General features: G+C 33.2%; 3 protein-coding genes across 4 annotated transcripts; 2 read left to right on the top strand and 1 right to left on the bottom strand.

Annotated features, from left to right (window-relative positions):
• The first annotated feature begins 664 nt into the window (after positions 1 to 664).
• On the top strand, positions 665 to 5,993 carry LOC123228189 (protein CIA1-like). Of its 2 annotated transcripts, none has more exons than XR_006504639.1 (10): positions 665 to 975; positions 1,163 to 1,309; positions 1,473 to 1,691; positions 1,818 to 1,885; positions 2,109 to 2,174; positions 2,298 to 2,369; positions 2,501 to 2,523; positions 3,661 to 3,730; positions 4,855 to 4,938; positions 5,607 to 5,678. XR_006504639.1 is itself a non-coding variant. In XM_044653483.1 (10 exons), the coding sequence occupies exons 1-10, from the start codon at positions 781 to 783 to the stop codon at positions 5,676 to 5,678; spliced, it is 1,056 nt and encodes a 351-aa protein (XP_044509418.1). In that variant the 5' UTR covers positions 668 to 780; the 3' UTR covers positions 5,679 to 5,993. The 2 variants fall into 2 exon arrangements, 1 of the variants encoding a protein (XP_044509418.1); XM_044653483.1 differs by having other exon boundaries at positions 668 to 975; positions 2,501 to 2,563; positions 5,607 to 5,993.
• A 657-nt stretch (positions 5,994 to 6,650) lies between these two features.
• Positions 6,651 to 6,959, bottom strand: LOC123226718 (protein BIC1). Its single transcript, XM_044651252.1, has one exon. It carries the CDS (start codon positions 6,957 to 6,959, stop codon positions 6,651 to 6,653), a length of 309 nt encoding a protein of 102 aa, XP_044507187.1.
• An 8,309-nt stretch (positions 6,960 to 15,268) lies between these two features.
• On the top strand, positions 15,269 to 17,771 carry LOC123227306 (pentatricopeptide repeat-containing protein At4g33170-like). The gene has a single exon (XM_044652051.1). The coding sequence runs from the start codon at positions 15,341 to 15,343 to the stop codon at positions 17,417 to 17,419; it is 2,079 nt and encodes a 692-aa protein (XP_044507986.1). The 5' UTR covers positions 15,269 to 15,340; the 3' UTR covers positions 17,420 to 17,771.
• The last annotated feature ends 7,635 nt before the right edge of the window (positions 17,772 to 25,406 follow it).

A 25,406-nucleotide genomic window follows, 5' to 3' on the forward strand; every position in this document is an offset into this window, starting at 1 on the left:
ATTATATTACAAAAGCAGTTGGCTTGCTGCATAAGCCAACTGCCTTCTGTTTCTGCTTTTGGTAGAGGCTAAAATAGCGTCTGCCACACAGGTAGAAGCTGTTGTTTTAATTTTTTCCCTTTTAAATAAACAATCCAAATTTTTTCTGTTTTTTAATTTTATTTATAAATTTTTCAATCGCAATTCTTTTATTCATATTTTCAATCTCATTTTTTTTCATCTGATCAACTTTTTTTAAGGAACTCTCTGAATTCACAAATAATAATTTTTTTATCTATAATTTTATTTTTATTTAAATTTTATTATTATAAAATATTAGATTCAAGGTTAAATGAATTCAATCTATTTGAATATTATCATTATGAGATTGATAATATTATTGATAATACACAAAATAAAATAAGTAGAGCACTAACAGGTAAAAATGACACAAGTTAGCATTCAATAGAGAGAAAAACTAGATAGGATCTGTACCTATTCCACTGATCCTAAATTTAAATAGATTGACCCGTAGATAAACCCAATTAAAGTCTGACCCAACCTTATATATATAGGATCTGACCCTAAAAATTCTGTGTGTTAACTTGGTCCAAAAACCCATTTCTATACTGCCCTAAAATCCGACCCGGCACATTGACGGCCACTTTGGTCCTGTGGTGTGCGCGCGTGGCATTGACAACCAACAAACATTCACACAAAACTAAAATCTCTTCAACCGTTACTCACCGAACTCAAACTCCAGCAGGTCATCTACACTTTGAGTTGGGTTCAGTTGTTACAATGGAGTTTATTGATGCTAATTACCAGTTGAAGGAGATTCAAACACTCCAAGGCCACACCGACCGAGTCTGGAGCCTTGCTTGGAATCCATCCACTGGACGCGTCGGTGTTCCTCCACTTCTCGCTTCTTGTAGCGGCGACAAGACCGTTAGAATCTGGGAGCGTAACCTCTCGTCTCGCTCTTGGGACTGCAAGGTTACGTTTCGATATTTTTTTTTAATTTTAATTTTAGTTTTCAACATTACTAGATTTCAAAATATGTAAACCTAAATTAACTTTCTGTGAATATTATTTTTATTTATGAATTGTTAAATTGACTGGATTGCTATTGGAGATTTTAATTTGACTATCTAATTGATGTTGAAAACATGGGACTGTGTAGGAAGTTTTGAACGGAACGCACACAAGAACTGTACGGTCGTGTGCTTGGTCTCCGTCGGGTAAATTGTTGGCAACTGCAAGTTTTGATGCCACCACTGCGATTTGGGAAAATATTGGGGGTGATTTCGAATGTGTCTCCACTTTAGAAGTATACTCTTCTGTTCACGTCATAGCTCAAACTTTCTTTTAGTTAGTTTAAATGTTAACAACTGCTGCAATTTATACCTCATTTTTTGAAAAAAAAAAATTAAATTAAAACGAATTTTTTACGTATTTCCTGTCATTTGAGACTCTTTCTTTTTGGAGCACAGGGTCATGAAAATGAAGTGAAAAGTGTGGCTTGGAATGCATCTGGGACGCTACTTGCCACTTGTAGTAGAGACAAATCGGTTTGGATTTGGGAAGTAATGCCAGGGAATGAATTCGAGTGTGTTTCAGTGTTGCTAGGACATGCACAAGATGTGAAAATGGTTCAATGGCATCCAGCGATGGATGTTTTGTTTTCTTGTAGCTATGATAACACTATCAAGGTGCTTTATAGTCTAAAATGCTTCTTCCATTATGCATGTTGCCCATAAATATGGTCGAAAGAGATGTTTGATTTTCTTCTTCTTTTCTTTACTGGATAATAAATTTTCTTTAATACATGCTTGTAGGTTTGGTGGGCAGAGGACATGGACAGTGATAATTGGCAGTGTGTTCAAACTATAGGTGAATTTAACAAGTATTATACCCCAACCTTTCTCTATGCAAACTTAAGCTCCTTTGCTGGCTTCTTCCTCTTCTGGTGTCAACTTTGACACCCTATTATGCTGTTAATTTAATTAAGTTCTATGTGATGTTAAAGTTTCTCTTGCATTGGTGTTCAAATTTTTGGACAAACAATTCTTGTTGCAGTATGATGAATTCAATTACGCTTAACACAATAAGCCTGGTTTTCTTATCAGTGGTCATTCATCTACCGTTTGGGCTTTATCATTTAATGCTGAGGGAGACAAAATGGTTAGCTGCGGGTAGGTGGCATTTTTTTTTTTCGATTCCGGTGCATGCTAATGGGGTAGTTTCTGTCTGCAAGTGGTCTTGAGGATGAAATTTATTGAGAAGAAGATTTAAAATAAACCTGGACTGACTTGCAGTGATGATCTCACCTTAAAGATATGGGAAGCTGACATTACAAGAATGCAGTCTGGTGATGGCTATGCACCTTGGTGAGGACTAGCCTTCTTTATTATTGATCCCCCTCTTGTTTTGAGTAGTATAATAAGTATATGCTAAGTTTTAGCTATATTAATTTTTCTTTCTTTTCAGTGATAGTTGATTCTTATCATGGATTTTTCAGGAGACATCTTTGCACCCTCTCAGGTTATCACGATCGAACAATTTTTTCTGTTCACTGGTCAAGGTAGTTATGGCCATTACTTGTGTTGCACATTTCTTAATTCATAGGTCTAAGCAGACTTTAATATAGGTATTTAGGATTTTAATTAGTGTGCATTAGACAATTTTGGAATTAGGAGTTCTAGAATTTGGATTTTGTAGAAAAAGGAACCCTGGTTTGAATTTTTATGGGGTTTTGGGAGAACTTTGCTTGATAGTAATACTATAAACTTTGTAAAAGCTATATGTAATTGGTGGACGGTGGCTCAAACAATTACCATGAAAAATAAACAAAGATCCATTAATAATTACTCTAGTTGTGCATTATAAGAAATTAAAAAAGATCAAGAAAGAAAAGCTAGAAGAAAGGATTTGAGCAAAAGAAGAGAAGATTATTTAAGGTCTTGATGCTATTTAAATTTAAGAAACTTAGGAAATATATCTTGTAGTTTCATGAAAGAACTTAAGAACTAGGTCACACCATGTTTATATGAATTTGGTTATAGGGGTAAGTATGAACGAATTAAAAAATCCAAATAAAAACTTTAATAATCTTTAACTCAACTAATAAATATCCTAATTAACTCAACTATAGAAATGATGGGTTTTCTTCAAAATACAAAATTAGCCTAATTGCTGAAAGTTAAGTATTAAATAGAAATTGGCAACAAAATTCTATATCATGGCTTTATCAGTTTTACTCATTGTCTTTAAGAATTAATTATTTAGTGTAAAATATCTTGACTTTGGAGACATCTGTATTAATCATTTATATTTTTTCTCCTCAGCTTAGAGGCTGAGATTGTAAATAACTGTCATAAAGAATTGAATCAGAATGAGGCCTCACACAATAAGCAAGTAATTTTAGCAAAAAGTCCATCCTTTCAAAAATAAATGAATGGTATGATGTTCAGATTGGTTGAATATACAAAATGCAGTACTGGAAATGAAGGTATTATCAGATGTAGTTAATTTGGGGTGTTTCTTTTACGATGTAATTGGCACTTCAAGGTCATTGTAATAAGGCTTTCATGTAGTCAGGATTACCTACTTTCAATTGTCTTCTACTTGCTTAGTTTGTATTATTCAGTGCTAGTTGTAAACAGTGTACAATCATGACAGGGAAGGTGTTATTGCCAGTGGAGCTGCTGATGATGCTGTGCAATTGTTTGTGGAGAGCAAAGATGATTTGGTATTAATTATTCACCATCAGCTCATTCATTGTATTTAGCTATTCTTATCATGTAAATTGCTTCAATAAAATCAGTCCATGAAAGTGAAATGCTAATAGATACTTCCATACCTGTTCCCTTACATATTCTTTTCTGTTTATGCTTTAGTGGAAGCCAGATGCTATGTTGGGACTTTTGTGTCAACTTCATTTATTTTTTCTTAAACTAAAATTACTTTCATGTCAAAGAACAATTTTAAATTGCACTGATGAATGGTTCAAAACTTAGCAGCTTATATCATTGAGCACTGCATGCGTTCCTTATCTGTTATATTGTAATTGTTTTTGGTTAATTGAAGCCTTACATATAAATGGGGATTTGGTTTTCTCTTTGGTTTGCTAGGTGGACACTCTTGTCCCTTTATGTGAAGAGGCATTAATTTCCTGAATTGTATAATTGTTTCATGTCTTGAATTTCCCCAAAACAATGTGTATTATTGAATGTTTTGGCGCTGATATGGAGATGTCATTTTTTCTTTTAAGTTCTTAAATTTTAAAAAGCATAATTATCTGGCACTTTTTGACCTTTCTGTGTAATAACTGCTGCTCTGTCCTCCTACTTCCCACTGAAGGCTTCTGCTGATTTTTTTTTTTTTTTTTGGGTAAGGGATCCGAATTGCTTGATATGCACATAAAATAGAGATATTTATAGCTTTTTTGAGTTAATAAAAAGATAGAAATAAGGATGAACAAATATCTCTGTTTAATGCACCTACAAGTTAGCCTTTTTTAAGTTATCTTGTGTTTAAATTTCTAACTAGTTTCCAGAGCTGGGCAACAGGGATCTTTTCCTTCCCAATTTTTTGTAGCTTGAAGTCTTATTAATTGAAGTAGGAGATTTCAATTGCCCTTTTTAATCATATATGCCCTTCTATAAAATTTTGGGTGTGGGATTCATATTAAATCTTGAGACCTGAACTGCTTAGAAACTTATCAGATTGTTCAAAATTCTTCAGAAATGAACTGTGAATTTTTGAAGTGAATGATTCTGGACTGAGAATTGTTGTGTAATTCTTTCTGTTTTCTTTCTTCTGCTTATCTGGGTTGTCTGAATTAGTGAGATATGTTATGTGCTTTAATCACAGATTGATGGACCTTCATACAAAATGCTGTTGAAGAAGGAAAAGGCCCATGACATGGATGTCAATTCAGTGCAGTGGAGCCCAGGGGTAAGATTTCTTTAAGGAAATCAATGGGATTTTATGAGGCCATGGACTTATGCACAGTGCACGCATATTCACATATAGTCAAATCATTACTTAGATACCCTTGCTTTCACAGAAATTACTTAATGCATTCTGGTGGTCAGTAGGTTTTGGGGCTTAATGACAATAAAACAACAATTTTATCCCAATCATCTGTGTTATGGTTGACTAATAGGTATTTAAGATTTTTCTTGCGCTGTTAATCGTGCCTGTAAACAGTAGCTATAACTTCTGAAAAAGGAGAAAGAAAAGCTGTGGCCAGAAACGTTTCTTCCTTTGTTTGGATCGTTAGGATCTTGAGACTTGCTGGGAGTTTTTACCTACCAAACCATTCTAAGTTTTGCCCTTGATCCCCCCTACTAGTTGGTGTATGAAGGATGTTTTTCAACTTGTCCAAGCAGGACTGCAGGAGCCTCCAATTATTTTCCTTTTTCTATTTAACTATACATTCGAAAGAATTTTGGACTTTAATTTTTTACATCTAAACAGGGGGAAGGGGCCAACGGGGCAAGTTGTTGTAACTGCAATAAGATCTTATGTCATTGGACGGGTTATGTTTAAGTTTTACATGCAACTATTACTTTTTTTTTTTTTTGGTTTTTTTATTCATATTGTTGCTGTTACTCAACCAGGAACGCCCTCTACTTGCCTCCACAAGTGATGACGGAACAATAAAGGTTTGGGAGCTGGCTAGTGTGTTGTGAAAAAAAAGGCATAGCATATGCGGGAGAGTATTATCATGTGTACTCACTTTGAATATACAAATAGATATATATTTATGTGCATCATCACGTGATTTAGTGTTATTTTGTCACAAATTCAAAATCACTCAATCATATGAATACACATCAAGTGTATACCCATTTGTGTATTTAAATTGAATACGTATAGTTTTTTTGTATGTGGGAACTGGCTATTTTGATCTTTTAAAGCATTTGATTATTGATTAAATGCTGTAGAGTATGTGTACTTTATAATTTTATCAGGTTGTGGAGATGTTCTTTTCCACATTTGGTGCCGTTTCTGGAGTCAAAAGGATCAATAGATAATATTAAATCAGGAAAGTTACTACAATTTTCTTCTTTTTCATAAAAGTTGCTTCATCTTTAGTTTCTACTACTTTCTTTCTCCTGTATGTATAAACACACACATGGGTTGCCTGTTTGAATCAGTTTTTTTAACTCACATTTGTCTTTTGGAGTAATGGATGAAGCTGAGCTGAGCCTTAGACTACCAGAATTGGAATATGGGAACCATGGCGTATTTGAGCAATGTGCTCGTTTTTTAAGTACACAATTAAGTGTATATATGATATGTTATTATATGATTGAGTGTTATTTTATTCTTAATTCAGTATTACTCAATTATATGATAATATATTATTTGTATTTAATTGTATATTCAAAAGCATATATATAGTTTTATTGTTTCAGCAATATCGTCAATTTTGCCTATTAAAGTTGCTGTTCTTCTCTATAAACCCATTTTCAGTTTGAATCACGAGATTAACACATTTTACTCTATCGAGGCAAATGCACGCTATTCCTTCGAAAAACCAACAAAATACATAATATAATAGAATGATTCAGATGGGTAGTCCAAATATATTTTGTTCGAGTATCAAGAAATATGTAACAGGGTAATGGTAATAGACTAAAAGCAAGAAAAAGAGAAGCCTAACACCTGTTTACTATCCTTAATCCAGGAGAATTAGGTTTTCTTCCCTCTTGAACCAAAGCTGAACGAGCTGAAATAATTTTAGCGGAAACTAAACAAGCATCAAAGGTGGTACAATCAATCCAATCTTTTAACATCTCCTCTTGACCCCATATACCAGGTATCCACACATGACCCGCCACTTCAATTATATGTCTCTTCAATCTCTCACGTCCATTATCTTCTGCTTCAGCTTCAAATTCTTCAAGCATTTGATGAGTTTTGTTGGATCGTGATACAAATGTAGCAGCAGAATCAGTCGGATTCATTTTGGTGGACTGTTTATTCATATTGAACAAAGTAATATAAATTTACTGGAATGGAATGCGAAGGAAAATCGAGATTAGACAACAATTTAGAAGAGAAGAGAGAAGAAATGCGGGAACGAAAAAGCCAATGTGTAGAGTTTTTTATCACTCGACGCCACCCTGTGTGTTTGTTTTGCATGGTTAGTGGCAACTTTACGTGTCTGCTTTTCTATGATTGGATTCCAATTCCATTTCTTTTTTCAGTGGTTTATTCCTCTTTCATTTTACAATTTTATAATTTTATGATTAAATATTATTTTATTTTTAATTTAAAATTATTTAATAACATAATAATGTATATTAAATATATATTTAAAAGAAGTATATATAGTTTTATTGTTCTCAAAATTACATTTGGGATTTTGTTGAAGAAGGTTTAGTTAACTCTATCTTAATTAATTTTATTTGGGTTCAAAATAATCAATTTTAAACTAATTTATAATATATTTATTAAATTATATTTTTAAAGTTATTTTTATTATAAATGTGTTTGATGAATTTTGTTTATAATTGTTTTCATATATAATAATAATAATAAAATAACATCGCTATTCTCATAGATAATTAATTAAAATAATCGAATTAAGAGTGTATATGAATTTGACTATGTCTTTTGAGTTATGTGAATATGATTTAAATAACAAAATGCCCTCACCCTCTCTTTCATAAACCTTAATGTTTTATACAAACCAACATAACAATCAATCCCTAAGAAGATTAAAAATTCTCATTTTCACACTTTCACCAAAATTCCAACTTTTAAATTTGAAACCAAGAAAGGATGTTCATTACATCTAGGTTTATATGTTTTTTTTTTTTTTTTGTTGAATTGATTTGATTAGTTTAAAGTAAATTTCGCAACTATAAATGATAGAAAGAGTTGAAATAATGTTGTCCTCCTAGTTCCTTCTCAATTCTGTTATGGTGATTGTCGATGGTGGATGCAAACAATCTTGGTATTTCCACCTTGGTCATTTAGAGTTTGTTGGTTGGGACACTTAGGGCATTTCATCCATCTTGTGCTAAGGTCTAATGTGTCCTTTTGTCAAGCTTCATGCTCTTTTTTTTTACATCTAGCCTAGTATATCTATGGGTCTTTCCTCTTGAATTATATCTTTGGATTAGGCCTAAGATAGGATTTCAAGAAGGGATTGAGCATTATTTTGGGATGTTGTTATTTGTTTCGATTTGTTGATTCTCGCAACAGGGGGGGATTATCTTGTGGTATAAGATTTACACTCTAGCCTTGTATATCTTGTTTTTTCTTTTCTGACAATGAATTTACTTTAAAACAAAAAGAATATACAATTGAGAACTGCAAAGAGTGTGTTGGGTGGGACACCTAGGGCATTTCATCCATCTTGTGCAAAGGTTTAATGTGTCCCTTTGTCAAGCTTCATGCTCTTTTTTTGATGTCTAGCCTAGTATATTTTTGGGTCTTTCCTCTTGAACTCTATCTTTGGATTAGGCCTAGATAGGATTTTAAGAGGGGATTGAGCATTGTTTTGGGATGTTATTTGTTTTGATGTGTTGATTCTCGCAACCAGGGGGATTATCTTGTGGTATAAGATTCACTCTCTAGCCTTGTATATCTTGTTTTTTCTTTTCTTATAATGAATTTACTAAAAAAAAAAATGAACATACAATTGAGAACTGCAAAAACCGTCTGGATGAGAGGGCAAAATGGTTGGTTGTATTGATTGATGTATAGTCTTTTATGTACTTGGAGTAGTTCAATGGGAACCCATCTTGTACTCTTTCTTAATCTTGATGTAGATAGCAATACAAGATAAATATTAGATATAGTTTCTTTTACTGTGATATATACTTGAGCATGAGAGCGTTTTAACCTAGGGTCTGTCTTGAGGTAGGGTACGTCCTATGTTGTGGCCTTTTGTACATTTCCTTTACTATTAATACAAATTTACTTAAAAAGAAAAACAGTTTTGACTGTATGAATCAGATTAGATTGAGATAAAAATTTGACATTTTGATCATATGAGTAACGTAAACTTTTACAATCTCTTTTTTCATACACACCATAAGTGAACTCTTATAACACCTCTATTGTAAGTGTACATAATGGGTGATGTGATTTATAATAAGGAGGAAGAAGTCCAAAACCATGTGATCTAAAGAGTTGGCCCAATCACTCATTCAAAGACTACAAAGTTTCAATCAATGCTTGGGTTAATAATAAAGGAGATTCAACCCAATTAGAAAATTTAGAGATGAATGCAATCAAGCTAGAGATCACACTAATCACATTATTCACTTGTAGGAATAGGCACGAATGGCTTGGACATCATGGTATGTGCTCATAGGTTCCTTGCAGTCGAGACACACAATATACCTTTGTTATCTAACAAATATGTAAATAAGATAAAGAAGTGTCATTTGAATGATAATAAAATATGATATAATAATCATTTACACAACTAAAATGATTGTCAAACAACTACTCTAACACCTTGAACTCATGATTTTCAACAAGAATATTGTTCATTTTCTCACTATGATAAAAAAACACCTGAAGTTGAAATATTGTCCATTTACACTTTTCCTCTTTCTCCCATTTGGATCCATCACCACCCTCTTATAGATCATGTTATCGATGTGAAACTTTAAGATTAATTAAAATAAAACACAATATTGTTCTTCTTGAAATTCAATAAAAGGTTCTATTGTGCTTCAAGGTCATCTTCTTTAAATGATATTCTTCTTGCCTTACAAGTAACAATTATATAAAGATGAATCACTTATGTCAACTTATTCGTAGGGTAACAACACAATGGACATGATCATCTTCCTCAATTTCGTATGACATTCCATTGATGAAGTTTTCAAACATCATGATTATGTAGATGCACTTTTGACTCAGATCTATATGTAGAAAGAAGTTTAATAACTCGACTCAACCTTTATATGTAATATTTTGTTGGGTTATAACAATTTCCTATATTCCTCCAACACATGTCATCGTGTTGTCATTCCTAATTGAGTATATTTTGTAAGCCCCTTAGCCTTGGCTAATGTTTATAAACCCCTTCAAATAAAGTTATTTTAATTAAGGGAAATTATAAAAAATGGCCGAAATACCCCTCTATTAAGCAAAAATGCCCATAGCTTTTTCTAAAATACCAAAATTACCCTTCTCTTCATATATATAAACCCTCTCACTCACTAAATTCAACTCGAAAAAGACTATTCGTGGAAAATAAATATTGAGTTGGGGGGAAAAGTTACTTTTTTGAAATTACAAGGGTGCTAATAGATTAGAAAATTACTGAAGGGGCAAGGGATAAATATTGGACCTATTTGTAATAGAAATTTTTTTAGGGGGTAAATTGATATTTTTCATACCTAGGGTTTCTCGACGTGTAGTTTTCAAATTTTATATCCGTTTTTTTTGTTTTAGGGTTTTTCAATATACAGTTTTTGAAATTAAGATTTGTTTTTTTTGATTTTTATGTTTTTTGGCATATTTTACGATGTAATAACGTAATTTCAGCTCAATATTTCAATTTTTTCGTTTATAGGATATATCGATTCGTATTTTTCAGATTTTCGAACGATTTTTCAACTAGTGGCATTCTTATGTATTTCAACTGATAGAGTTTGAATTTCAATTTAGTTTTTTTCGATTTTCACCGTTTTAGGATAAGTCGAGTCTTTTTTTCAAATTTTCTAATGATTTTTCGATTATTCACATTTTATGACATTTCAATGTATAAAATTTAAATTTCATTATCGTTTTTTCAAATTTCGTCATTTTCTAATATATCGATTCATATTTTTCAGATTTTTGAATGATTTTTCAATTGTTGATATTCTAGGGTATTTCAACGTTTAGAATTCGAATTTCAGTTTTGTTTTTTCGAATTTCACCGTTTTAGGATATATCGACTCGTATTTTGAAGATTTATGAATGATTTTTCGATTATTGACATCTTATGGTATTTTAAAGGGCCAAGGGACTATTTCCCACCCAGGGTTTGATGTTTTCTCAAATATCGACCCTTTAACTATGAAAACATTAAACATCCACTCATGACCGGTTAAATTTAACATAACCCTAACGCCTGAAAATTTTATCTCTTTTTGCCCCCCTAAACTTTAAAAACTAAAATTTCCCCCAACCTAACTTTTAAAAATGGCAGTTTCACCCTAGGGTTTTGTTTTGAAATCTCTGGTGACATTTCTGGCTCCATTACAGACGATCTCTCCCTCTCGAAGCATTATCTCCTTCTGACGATCTCTTTCCTCCCATTTGGATGCCCGATTGACGTTAGAGAAGCCTTGGGAGACGAAGACGAAGCTGTCGTCTTCCCAGAAGAAGACCTTCGTCTTCCCAAGACGAAGACGACGTCTTCGTCTTGGTCTGGGAAGACAAAGATCGACGAAGTTCTTCATCTCCCAAGGCTTCTCCGACGTCGATCGGGCGTCCAAATAGGAGGAAAGAGATCGTTGGAAGGAGAGGATGTTTCGGGAGGGAGAGGCCATCGGTAATGGAGCCGGAGATATCACCAGAGATTTCAAAACGAAACCCTAGGGTGAAACTGCCATTTTTTAAAACTTAGGCTAGGGAAAAATTTTAGTTTTCAAAGTTTAGGGGGGCAAAAATAGATTATATTTTAGTTTATTTTTTAATATTAAAGAGAAAATGACGATTTACCCTTACCACCGTTAATTTTAACTGCTCATGGGTGAGTGTTTGGTGTTTCCATAGTTAAAGAGTGGATATTTGAGAAAACATCAAACCTTGGGTGGGAAATAGTCCTTTGGCCTATTTTAAAGTATAGAATTCAAATTTCAGTTTTGTTTTTTCGATTTTCATTTTTTCGATTTTTGTTCTTTCAGAATATATTGATTCGTATTTTCAGATTTTTGATTGTTGACATTCTAGGGTATTTCAATGTTTAGAATTCGAATTTTAATTTTGTTTTTTCGAATTTCACCGTTTTAGGATATATCGACTCGTATTTTGAAGATTTTCGAATAATTTTTTTATTATTGACATTTTATGGTATTTGAAAGTATAGAATTCAAATTTCAGTTTTGTTTTTTCAATTTTTTTCCTTTCAGGATACATCGATTCGTATTTTCAGATTTTCAGCTGATTTTTTCATTGTTAACATTCTAGGGTATTTCAACGTATAGAATTCGAATTTTATTTTCGTTTTTTTTAATTTCATTGTTTTAGGATATATCGACTTATGTTTGATAGTAACATCACTCAAATCACATATAAAATGAAATTAAATACATATCCATATATTATGACAGATAAAGTACATTATACACATACGCACATACAATAAATATATACATAAGAACATATGAAAAATGATAAATAAGCAACAAGCTAACTAAATATACACCCGTGAGCTACTCGATATAGTGAAAATACAATTGTGAGGCTAAACGTAGAGGTAGACGACTCTCAGGGAAAATCGACACTCCATGACAACGCCAAACTCTCAAAAAATCATAATATAAAAACACCACAGTCACCGGAGCCTTCCCCTTGCTGAGGGACATCCGTCGCTCAATATAATACGAGGGGATCATGCCATGGAGTCTGCCCAGAAGATGTCCAGAAGTGCGTTGCCTCTAATAATGCAGGTATGAATGCCCTGTATGGTCGCATCCGCTGCTCATCGGAGTGAGGAATATATAAAGAGATATCAGTGCATCGGCTAAATGAAAGGCCCGTCACTAGAGCAAACTCAAACGGGTTAAATCTCACATCAACCTTGATAATCTTAAACCAAAACTCGTCTCTGGTAGAGGGTCGATATAGCTGTCATAGTAGAAATGCATGAACCAATATCCCAGAGAATTTGGTTTCGGATAAACGAAAGAGATACCCGAAACATGTCCTCTCAAATAGTCGTAGCTGATCCGGGGTTAGTGTAGAAGTAATCCTAGATAATGCGGTGCGCTGTGCACGACATATCAGATCTGCCCGGAAGTGTCTGGACTCATCGGGGATTCGCAGCTCACCTTCAACACATTTTCTTTTGCGAAAAATATCCTGCAACAATTTTAAAAATTCGTAAGACATTTATAAATAACAAATATGTAAACAAATGTCTTCATGAAAAAAACATAAAAAGATGAAAAAAAGAAAACAATCAAAAAGGATATGACAAAATTTAAAAAATAAGCTTTCAGTATCTTAAAACAGTGAAAATAAAAAAACGAAGCTGAAATTCAAACTCTATATGTTGAAATACCCTAGAATGTCAACAAATGAAAAATCGTTCGAAAATATGAAAAATACGAGTCAATATATCCTAATACGGTAAAATTCGAAAAAACAAAAATGAAGTTCGAATTTTATACGTTGATATACCATAGAATGTTAACAATAAAAAAATCAGTCGAAAATCTTAAAATATTAATCGATATATCCTGAAAGGATGAAAATCGAAAAACCGGAACTAAAATTCGAATTCTATACTTTGAAATACTTTAAAATGTCGATAATCGAAAAATCGTTTGAAAATCTTCAAAATACGAGTCGATATATCCTAAAACGGTGAAATTCGAAAAAACGAAACTGAAATTCAAACTCTAAACGTTGAAATACCTTAGAATGTCAACAATCAAAAAATTATTCAAAAATCTGAAAAGTACAAGTCAATATATCCAAAAACAGTGAAATTCAAAAAAATGAAAATGAAATTCGAATTCTAAATGTTGAAATACCATAGAATGTTAATAATCGAAAAATCAGTCGAAAATATGAAAATATGAATCGATATATTCTAAAGGATGAAAATCGAAAAAAAGGAACTGAAATTCGAATTTTATACTTTGAAATGCCTTAAAATGTCGATAATCGAAAAATCGTTTGGAAATCTTCAAAATACAAGTCGATATATCCTAAAACGGTGAAATTCGAAAAAACGGAATTGAAATTTAAATTCTAAACGTTGAAATACCTTAGAATGACAACAATCAAAAAATCATTTCAAAATTTGGAAAATATGAGTCGATATATTCTAAAAAGGTGAAATTCCAAAAAACGAAAATAAAATTCGAATTTTATACGTTGATATACCCTAAAATGTGAACAATTGAAAAAACAGAATTGAAATTCAAACTCTATCAGTTAAAATACATAAGAATGTCACTAATCGAAAAAATCGTTCAAAATCTGGAAAATACGAATCGATATATCATAAAATGACAAAATTCGAAAAAACAAAACTGAAATTTAAAAATACGAGTCGATATATCCTATAAACGAAAAAACCGAAATATTGAATAAAATTAGGTCATTATATCGTAAAATGTGTCTGAAAGGCACAAAAATCGAAAAACTGAATCTCAAATTTGAAAACTACATATTGAAAAACCTTAAAACCTTAAAACAGATATAAAATTTCAAAACTACACGTTGAGAAATCCTAGATGTAAAAAATCTCAATTTACCCCATGAGAAAATTTCAATTACAAACAGGTCCAATCCACGGTATTCACGACAGCAGCCCACTGTCAGATGACAAATTTTCGAAACGCCCTCAATGGACTAAGATATGACAGCCAGCTCCCTAATGTTTTAAAAAAACCACTTAACCCCCTAACCCACTGTCAATGTCTCTTGACAGTGGGAGTGTTCGTCATGACCGTGGGATCCACTGTTCCCATGGTCAGATTGTCGATTGCTTCGAATGCATTTTTGGCCAAAAATCCGTCATTTCGACCTCCAATTTCAATACAAATCAAATCTACATAGGCTATAATGCAAAACCCCTCAACAAATTCAACGAAAACAACCAAGAATCAAAACATTTTAAGCATTGTTCAAAATCAAAACCCTAAAGTTTCAAACATCAAAATCTCACTCAAATCTCAATAATATAAACAATAACTTGATTCAAACAAGATTACGGAAGATATACTAACCTTCTTGACCATTTTCGGTCGTCGGAAAGCAAGAAAATCACCGAAAATTTGCTTGACAGTGGGACAGTGGAGAGCGTGATTTTTTCTTTGGATTTGCACAGTGCCGGTGGTAGTTTTACCGTGGAAAATATGAAAATTTGCCTTATTTATATATAGGGGCAGTTTGGTCATTTCATAAATATTGGGCATTTTTACTTTAATCTGGCTGTTTTGGATAATTTTTGTAGACCCCCTTAATTTTGGCCTTTTATTATAATTTCCCTTTAATTAATTAGCCTTTGTCAAAACTCAAAAGTATATCATTTGTAAAATAAGATCAAAAGGATCAAAAAAGAAATTACCACAGTAACAAAGCCACAGAGAACTAGCTCCAATCCGCGGATAAGTTGTCAATTATTTTGAATCTTTTCTTTGGTTAACTTCCCATGATAATTCAAACTCTTTGTAGTATCAGCAAGCACAGGCTAAAAGACTCTGCAACCTTGGCTCAGATAATCCAAACCTACGCTAAAACCAATCAATTAGCCAAAGCAAAACAGCTTCATTCTCACTTAATCGCTTCAGGCTATCCAATATGCACATTTTTAATCAATCATCTCATCAACATGTACTCCAAATGTGGAGAATTAGATTATGCCGTGAAATTGTTTGACAAAATGCCTCTAAGAAACCTTGTTTCTTGGACCGCAATGATCACAGGATTTTCTCAAAATTACAACTTTACAAAAGCTATGGAAACATTTTGTGAAATGAGAATTGCCCAAGAAAGCCCGACCCAGTTTGCATTTTCCAGTGTTATTCAAGCCTGCGTGCCTCCTGGATTCATTGAGTTTGGGAGACAGGTGCATTGCCTTGCTTTGAAATGCGGGTTTGGGGGTGAATTATTTGTTGGTAGTAATTTGGCGGATATGTATTCCAAGTTTGGTGTGATTGGAGATGCTTGTAAGATTTTTGAGGATATGGAATTTAAAGATGAAGTATCATGGACAGCTATGATTGATGGGTATGCCAAGAACGGTGATTTCGAGGGTGCCTTATTGGCTTATAAAAGGTTGGTTAATGAGGGAATTGTGACGGATCACTATGTTCTTTGCAGTACTTTAAGTGCTTGTGGAGCACTTAAGTTTTGTAATTCTGGAATGTGTCTTCATTCAGTAGTTGTTAAATTGGGATATGAATTGCATATTTCAGTAGGAAACGCCCTTGTTGATATGTACTCGAAAGTGGGAGATATGGGAAGTGCTCAGAATGTGGTTGATTCTAAGTTAAGGAACATCGTGTCTTATAGTTCTTTGATTGATGGGTATGTTAAATTGGATCAAATGGAAAAGGCTTTGAGTGCTTTTGTTGAGCTGCACAGGCAAGGGATTGAACCTAATGAGTTTACTTTTTCTAGCCTAATCAAGGCTTGTGCTAACAGTACTGTAATTGAGCAAGGGACCCAACTTCATGCTCAAGTGATTAAATTTAATGTTGAGAGGAACCCTTTCGTTTCTTCAGTTCTTGTAGATATGTATGGAAAATGTGGATTGCTTGATGATTCAATTCAAGTTTTTAGTGAGATTGAAAGTCCCAATGACATTGCATGGAATTCAATTATAAATGTGTTTGGTCAGCACGGTTTAGGAAAAGATGCCTTGGAAAGTCTTGACAAGATGATACATGAAGGAGTGAAACCAAATGCAGTAACATTTGTTAGTCTTTTAACGGGCTGTAGCCATGCTGGATTAATTGATGAAGGCTTAAAGATCTTTCATTCTATGGAGAAAACTTATGGGGTAGTGCCTAGAGAAGAACATTACTCTTGTGTTATCGATTTACTTGGTCGGTCTGGAAGGCTCAAAGAAGCTGAAGAATTTATTAATAACATGCCATTTGAGCCAAATTCTTTTGGATGGTGTTCTTTTCTTGCGGCCTGCAGGATTCATGGTGATAAGGAGAGGGGTGAAGTTGCTGCAGAAAAGCTGATGCTGCTCGAACCTGAAAACAGCAGGGTGGCTCATGTTTTGCTTTCAAATATTTATGCAAAAGAAAAGCAGTGGGAAGATGTGAGGAATCTGAGGAAGATGATGAAAGATGGCAGTGTTAAAAAATTGCCTGGTTATAGTTGGGTTGATGTTGGAAACAAAACGCATATATTTATAGCTGAAGATTGGTCTCATCCCCAAAAGAAAGAAATTTATAAGAAGCTTGACTGTCTCTTAGATCAGATAAAAGAAGCTGGGTATATTCCTTGCACGCAATCGATTCAGCAGGATACAGATGACAGAACGAAGGAAAAGCTTCTTCATCATCACAGTGAAAGAATAGCTATTGCATTTGCTCTAATAAGCATGCCAATTGGGAAGCCAATAATTGTGAAAAAAAATTTAAGGGTGTGCTCAGATTGCCACTCTGCAATCAAGTACATCTCTAAGGTGACTGGAAGAAAAATTATTGTCAGGGATAACAGTAGGTTTCACCATTTTGCTGCTGGATTGTGTTCCTGTGGAGATTATTGGTGATGGCTTAATGGGTTATTTGAAGTTGAGATATTTACCAGTCCAAAGAACTAATTCAACGTCAGAAATACTTTGATTTCTTTTTCATACGTTGCCTGGCTTCAACACAAACTATAGCCATCATGTAGAATATCACCAACACAAGCGCGTTCTGAGTTCTAATTGCAACAGCATTTTGCACTTGGATGTATCAATAATATAAATGGAGTTCATCCACTCTTTGCCATGTCTAAGAAGTCAGCATAAAAAATATGCATGTACAATATGCATTATCCAATGGGATATTCTTCATTTATGAAAAACTTTTGAAGTGAATAATGTAAAGGTTAATAATCTATATTTATTTTTTGAGGTATATAGGTGGCAATTAAAGTTATACTTTACATTCAAAGTCAACATTAAGGCAATCAATAGTCTAAGAGGTCTTTCAATTTTACAAGGTTAGCCGCCAGGAATATAAAATGAGCAATAAAATTATATACATAAATAATATGTATAATTTTAGATATAAATAATAATATGTTATTATGTGATTGAATGTTATTTTATTTTTAATTTTAAATTATTTAATCACATAATAATATATTATTTTTTATACTTAAAATCATATAAATTATTTATATATATAACACTTATTTAAAATGATTGTATTGCATAATGCATCAGCAATAAATGTGCTTGAAACTCAACCGATTTGATGACCATGACTTATTTGGAATAAAAATATATATGACCACTGAGTGACAGATCAATCATTGCTTCAATTGTCCTGTTGTAGATTTGAACTAACGTTGGCAATGACTAGTATCCAGATGAAAGCTAGCATATTGGATTAATAAAGAATAAAGAATGGTGACATTTAGATAAATAAATATTGTAATACACTATTGACATGTGTGACAGCTATTGACATTGCTATAATATCTCATGTAAATGAATTTGGAAAAACAAAATGAAATTAGTTGTTCATCTTGTTCTTATCCTTTCTACAAGTGCTTTGTTCTTCTCTCTTTGAAAATTCTTCAAATTCTTAATAGTTCTTGTGAATTTGACATCAAGGCACATCAAGTGGTATGATAGCAGGCGTTCTTGATCATGGTTGATGGCACTTGAAATCAAGAACTCAAATGAGAGATGGCTCAGATGGTACAAGAAGCGAAAATATGCCAACAACATTTGCCAAAAGAATCCATTGACGAAATTAAGAGTTTGATTAACGGACTTAATGTGCAACAGTCTAAAATTTTCAAAAAGCAAAAGTTAGTTGAAATGACGAATGATGGAGTAGTTGCAGGTTCAAGTGAGAAGCTACTTTGGGGTTAATTCACAAAATTAGAATTTTTGAAATTCAATGGTGAGGATTTAGATAGTTGGCTATTACAAGCTAAGTATTTTTTTGAGATGGATGGGACAACCCTAGAAAATTGTGTTAAGGTGTCGTACTTCACCTGAAGGGAAAAGTCATCCGATGGCACAATGGATTCATCAAATCTAGAAAAGGCTAATTGGTGATGTGGAAGGAGTATGTCTAATGGTTGACTGCCAAATTTGAAAACCATGCCTATGACGACCCTTTATCGTATCTATGGAACTTGTGACAAGTAGATCCTCTCCAAGATTACCTACATGCTTTTGATAAGCTATATCTAAGTGTTGGTATTTGTGAATACTAGGCTCTTAGCTTTTTCCTCTTCGGATTGATAAATGTTCTCTAGATATCAGTCTGAATGTTCCAAGCAAAGTTATTGACAAAGGCTTATGCCTTAGCCAAGTTGCAAGAAATTACTGTAGCAACAATGAAAGACTAGTTTAAACCCCTTAACAGAACTCTACAATTAGGATCAACTTATAAGCAATAACACTGCTATTTCCTCATTGCCCATAAAATCACACTCACAACCCAATATCCTACCAACTCCAAATACGCCTAAAATTCAAAACTCACCTTTAGTAAGTGGAAATAGACTATTGAGAAGCAAAGAACTAGATAAAAAGAGAGCTAAGGGATTGTGTTTCTAGTGTAATGAAAAATATGACTTTGGGCATGAATGTAAAAAGAAACAATTATACATTCTTAAGCTTCAAGTGGATATCGGTGAGGAAGGGGAACTGATAGAGGAGATAAAATGAGAAGATTAAGTAGAAGGCCTTAGTTTGATGAACCTCTCACTAAATGCCCTTAATGGAGTTGAAGGTCCTAGAGTTATGCGACCACAAGGTACACATGGGAAAAAGCCATTTTTATATTGGTTGACTCTGGTAGCACCCACAACTTTCTTAACAAGGAAACTGCTTTGAAGCTGGGGTGTTTTTTGAAACCTTTAGGAAGGACTAGAGTGTTAGTAGCTAATGGTCATCAATTGCCATGTGCCTCTATGTGTGAGGGGTTTGAATGGAAAGCTCAAGGACAAGTTTTTAAGGTTGATGCATATGTATTGTCTCTAGAGAACTATGATTTAATTCTAGGTACCCAGTGGTTAGCTATTCTTAGAGATATCTTATGGAGCTTTGAGGTACTTAAAATGATTTTCACACAAAGAGACCAACAAAGGGTTCTACAAGGGCAAAATGGGGAAGGACTATTAGTTATCAATCATGCTAAGCTTTTGAAAGTATAAGAAGGAACTAACAATTGGCTTCAATTCAGTTAGTAATGCAGCTATAGAAGATGGAATTAATTATGTTATAGACTAATGGTGGAGTAAACGAAGATGAGTGGTTAGAGTTAAAGCTTCTTTTAGATAGATTTTGTGATGTGTTTAAGGAACAATTAAACTTACCTCTTATCAAAAGTCATGACGATTAGATCATCCTAAAAGAGGGCACTTAATCTGTAAACGTTCAACCTTGTAGGTACAACAATTTACATAAGACTATGATTAAAAAAATTATATATGAAATGTTAGAAACAAAGGTTATAAAGCCTAATTCTAGTCATTACTCCAGTCTAATTATTTTGATGAAGAAAAAAAATAGTTCATAGTGCTTGTGTATTGATTATGGAAGTTTAAACCAAGCAACAGTCAAGAATAAATACCTCATTCCTATAGTAGAGGAGTTGTTGAATGAACTTGGGAGAGCTAGGGTGTTTTCAAAAATTGACTTAAGGTCTAACCATTGGCAAATATACATGTATGTCGACTCTAATGAGAAAATAACTTTCAAAACACATCGGGCTATTACAAATTCGTTGTTATGCCATTCGACTTGACTAATGCTCTATCAACATTTCAAGATTTAATGAACTCCATGTTCAAGGCTCATTTAAGGAGATTTGTACTAGTTTTTTTTTCATGATATCATTGTATATAACAAAGACAAAGCTGAACATTTAATCCATTTGAAATAGTGCTGGAGTTGTTAAGGAGTAACAACTAGTTGTCAAGAAAAGTAAATGTTCTTTTGGGGTGATCAAATTTCATACTTGGGACATATAATCTTAAGAAAAAGGTGTTATGACTGATCCAACCAAGGTAGAGGCAGTTGAAGAATGGCCAGTTCCTAAATCCATTAAACAACTTAAGGCCTTCTTGGGATTGATAGTCTATAATAAGAGGTTAGTTAAGGATTATGGGCACTCAATAAGACCACTGTTAGACATCCTCAAGGTGTAGGTAACTTTCGATTGGTTAAAATAGGCTATAATCACTACGTCGTTTTGGCTCTACCAGATTTCTCCAAAAGGTTCATGACAGAGATAGATATTTGTGGAGATGGAATATAAGCTATACTAATATAAAAGGGACACCCCATAGCCTATAAAAGCAAAGTTATTTCCCCTAAGAACTAGTTACTCTCTATTTATGAAAAGGAAATGTTTGTAATTCTTTATGCAATTAAGAAATAAGAGTCATACCTAGTCAATTAACACTTCATTATAAAGATGGACCGCCAAAGCCTCAAACATCTTTTAGAGCAAAAGCTTACCACCCATTCATAATAAGCATGGGTGGTAAAATTGACGTAATATAGTTATGACATCATTTATAAAAAAAGAAAAAAAATTTGGCTTCTGATGTTTTATCTAGGTTACTTAAGGTGGAATCTAATTGTTTAACTACAAGTTTGCTGCCATTTAAATTGTTGTAGAGAGTAAGGGATTCATGGCTCACTGATAAGAACCTATAGACTATTATGTCTGCAAAGCAACAAGACACTAATGCTTATGAAGGGTACTTTTAGCATCATGGTAAGTTGAAGAGACATGAGAAGTATACTAAGCAAACTCTAGCCTTAGAAATGATTTAATTGCCTTGTTCCATTCATTAGCCATAGGGGTCATTCTAGAATAAGTGTCACAACAAGGAAAATTAATTCAGTAGTTTATTGGAAGGGTATTTGGAAGGAAGTTTGAAATTTCATCAAAAGTTATGAGGTTTGTCAACGATTCAAGCCAAAGAACATTACATCTCTTAGTCTCCTATAACCCCTACCTATTTCGATAGAAGTGTGTATAGATATTGTGATCGATTTTATCAGAGGCTTGCTAAAGTTTTAAGGGAGGTCTATAATCTTTGTAATGGTAGATAGATTGACAAAATACAACCATTTTATTGGATTATAACACATTTTTTCAATTACAACTTTGGCACAAGTCTTTACAAACAACATTTAAAAGTTACATGGGTTTCCTAATACAACAAACAATGACAAATAAGTAGTTTTTATTAGCCAATTATGGAAAGAGCTTTTAAAAACACAAGGAGTAGTGTTACAATTGTCCATAACCTACCATCCACAGACAAATGGGCAAATAGAGGTTGTCAATTGATGCTTGAAGACTTATCTACGTTGCATGGCAGGGAACTTACCTCAAACCTGGTTCAAATGGTTTTGCTTGGTTGAGTTTTGGTATAACATCTCCTATCATTCTAACATTTAGATGTCGCCTTTTAAAGCTTTGTATGACTACACCTCTTTAATACATGTTCTATATTGAAAAAGCATTTTACATGAGCTTAAAATAGGATAAAACAATTAGTGGATCAAAAAAGAACATATAGACAATTTCAAATTGGAAAATGGGTTTATGTCAAGCGCCAACCATATCAAGAGACATCAATGCACCAAGGGAAGCCAAAACTATAGGCTATGTACTTTGAGCCCTTACAAATACAAGGTTGTAGGGTGCCAATAACTAGCAACACAATAGAATTAAAAATGTATAAAAATTAAATAATCCTAAAACCCTGACCAGAATACTGGTTTTAAAACATATTTAACATGAACATACAAAAACAACCATAAGGTGTTTTTAGGGTTTATACTTGCATTGATGGCTATCCAAGTCTTCACGAGGCAAAGAAATGAATGTTATCTAATTGTCATGAGGCAACGCCCTAGTATCCATGCGGAGTATGAATAGGGGAGGCTATTCAAGAAAAAGGCTTTTAGGGCTTGTATGATTTGAACTGGAACATGTTCATAAGGAGAGAGAAAATCAGGAAAAACCCAGACGACGACTAGGGTTTTTCTTTTCTATATATGTTGTATTATTTTTTTAATTGATCTCTATAAACTCACGCTTATGATTATTATTTATATGTGTACAGGAATCTGAATACCTATAGAATTTCATCCAAACCCATCTCTATCAACATATGTGCATGGGTGGTACACTTGTGTGCCACCCAACACACTTTAAACCATGCATAAGTGAACACAAAAGGTGTTACCTAGCATGTCACATGCATTGCACAGTTGGACAAGACATGCCCAGTTGTGCCATGCATATTAATTTTGCACAGTGCCAAACGACACTATACACACCAAGTCAAACTTGGTTAAAGCATGGTATGCTAGAATCTCTCTCTCTTCCTAAATACCAAAATTGTCACCAAACAATCATTGCCTTTGAATTCACATCAACCATTATATGTGTGTGACCCATAAGCTCTCTATCTTATCGGTAGTGTCTAAATTTAGATTGAATTCAAACATTGACCAAGACTTACCTGTAGCAAAGTGTTATGGCCATTCGGATGACAATGTCAATGAACATCTTTTAAACTTTTACAATATCATAGTTACGTGTAATTTAATTTTGTCAACCAATTTCTCTCGAGACTAAGACATAAAAATATGTTTATCTTAGTAGTTCTTTGGTATGAATTGATACGTATTAATGAGTTACACAGATTAGAATACAAATTTATTCTACTGTGGCTACAGATTTAGTTAGTCATGAATGTTATTCAATATTTTCATGTGAGATATCTTCTCTTCTACTCATGAGCGACAAATCTTTTATTGATCAACCATATCTTCATGTATCTCACAATATGGTCGTACACTACCTTTATGATACCCTAGTTGCAATAGTATTTTGGATAATGTCAAACCATACTGATCCTTATACGAGACTGTCTGACGACCTCAAGTCATAGAATTACATGCACCTGTGGTGTTCAGAAGATTTGTTCTATAGATATTGGAGCAACCATCCATATGGATATCCTCTAGTGTGATCAATCTGATGAATATGTTTATAATATTTACCTATGTGTTGCACCAAGCTTTTTATGAAGAGCTTTGACACGTGTGAATTGTTCTACCTTTCGGTAGGATTGCTCAACACTATGATAATCTTATCATTACTATATGTGTCTTTGTTCATTGTAATGTTGAGATTATGAACATTTCTAAAATGACCATTTAACATATGCATAGGGTTTCATGATCAATCATCTGATCCCCTCGTTACAGTTCTACCATTTTAACGTCATCTTATTCACATAATCATATAAAAGAACACACATAAATTGAATAATAATTAATCCTTTATTAATTAATGAATGTAAAATTACAATTACAAGTGTTAAATCAATTGACTCTAGGACACTTGTTAGCTTAGCCTTGGATCTAGGTGTATGGGCTTTAGCCGCAAGCATATTAGTTGAAGCTATCTTTCGTATCTCTTGTTCAACTTGTTTGAGCATATATAACAACTCTTCAAAGGTTTTCTCTTTGTCGTTAAGGTTAAAGTTCAAGACAAAATTAGCCCACGATTTAGGGAGAGATTTCAGCATTAGGTTAATGGTAAACTCATTGTTTATAATAAAGCCCAAGCTCACCAACCATTCAATGTAGCAAATCATTTTAGCCACATGAGGGTCAACTTGTCCTCTTTTGGAGAGTTTCAATTAAATAGTGAACTTGCCACCTCATATCATTCAACCATTGCATGAGTGACATATAACTCTTAAATGTGTGTAAGTATGGATAAAACATCTATTTTCTTATGTTGTTTTTAAAGCTTAGATGAATGACAATAGGAGACACTGAACTTCCACAGAGTCAGCAAGATGCTTATTAAAGGTATCTTTTTCTTCTTGGGTGGTATCAGGACCAACCTCTTCTTCTGACGCAGACTGATTTGAAGATTTCTATGTTAATCAGCAAAGTTGCTTCTAGTTTTTCAGAATTGATCGATGTGTTGGGTTTGATATGATGATTATTTTATCTATAATTTACAGATAAAAAAATTAGTAATTTTATTTTTCAATTAATATTTATTTTAATTACATATTTAATTAATTAAAATGTTCTCACTATTTTCTCAAGATAATAACCCTCACTATTGTACTCTAAAAGTTTCGGTGAGCTTTCTAGTGGACTAAGACCCCATCACATTAATTTTTCCCTTCGCTTTGGCTAGCAAGTTCAAATTAATCGAATATGTAAATTTCAAATTAGTCAACAAAAGCCCATGATCTCAAGTTAGGTTTTACCCGAATAAATCATGTGATCTTAAATGTGACTCTCGATATCAGTAGAGTGGATACTACATATTTCCTTGTATTGATAAATGTATTTCTTGCTTATGCCTCTAATATATTTTACCTTCGTTTTGATGAACAAACAAAATACACTAGTTAAGTTGGACTCAATATAAACATCTCCTAATTTTTCGTCTGTTAAAAGTTTACCTTTCTCTTTGGCGAACAAGGTTCCAATGAACAGAGGCTTAATCAAGGCATCATATTAGAAG

Source organism: Mangifera indica, chromosome 10 (genome assembly GCF_011075055.1).
Source record: "Mangifera indica cultivar Alphonso chromosome 10, CATAS_Mindica_2.1, whole genome shotgun sequence".
Lineage (NCBI taxonomy): Eukaryota > Viridiplantae > Streptophyta > Magnoliopsida > Sapindales > Anacardiaceae > Mangifera > Mangifera indica.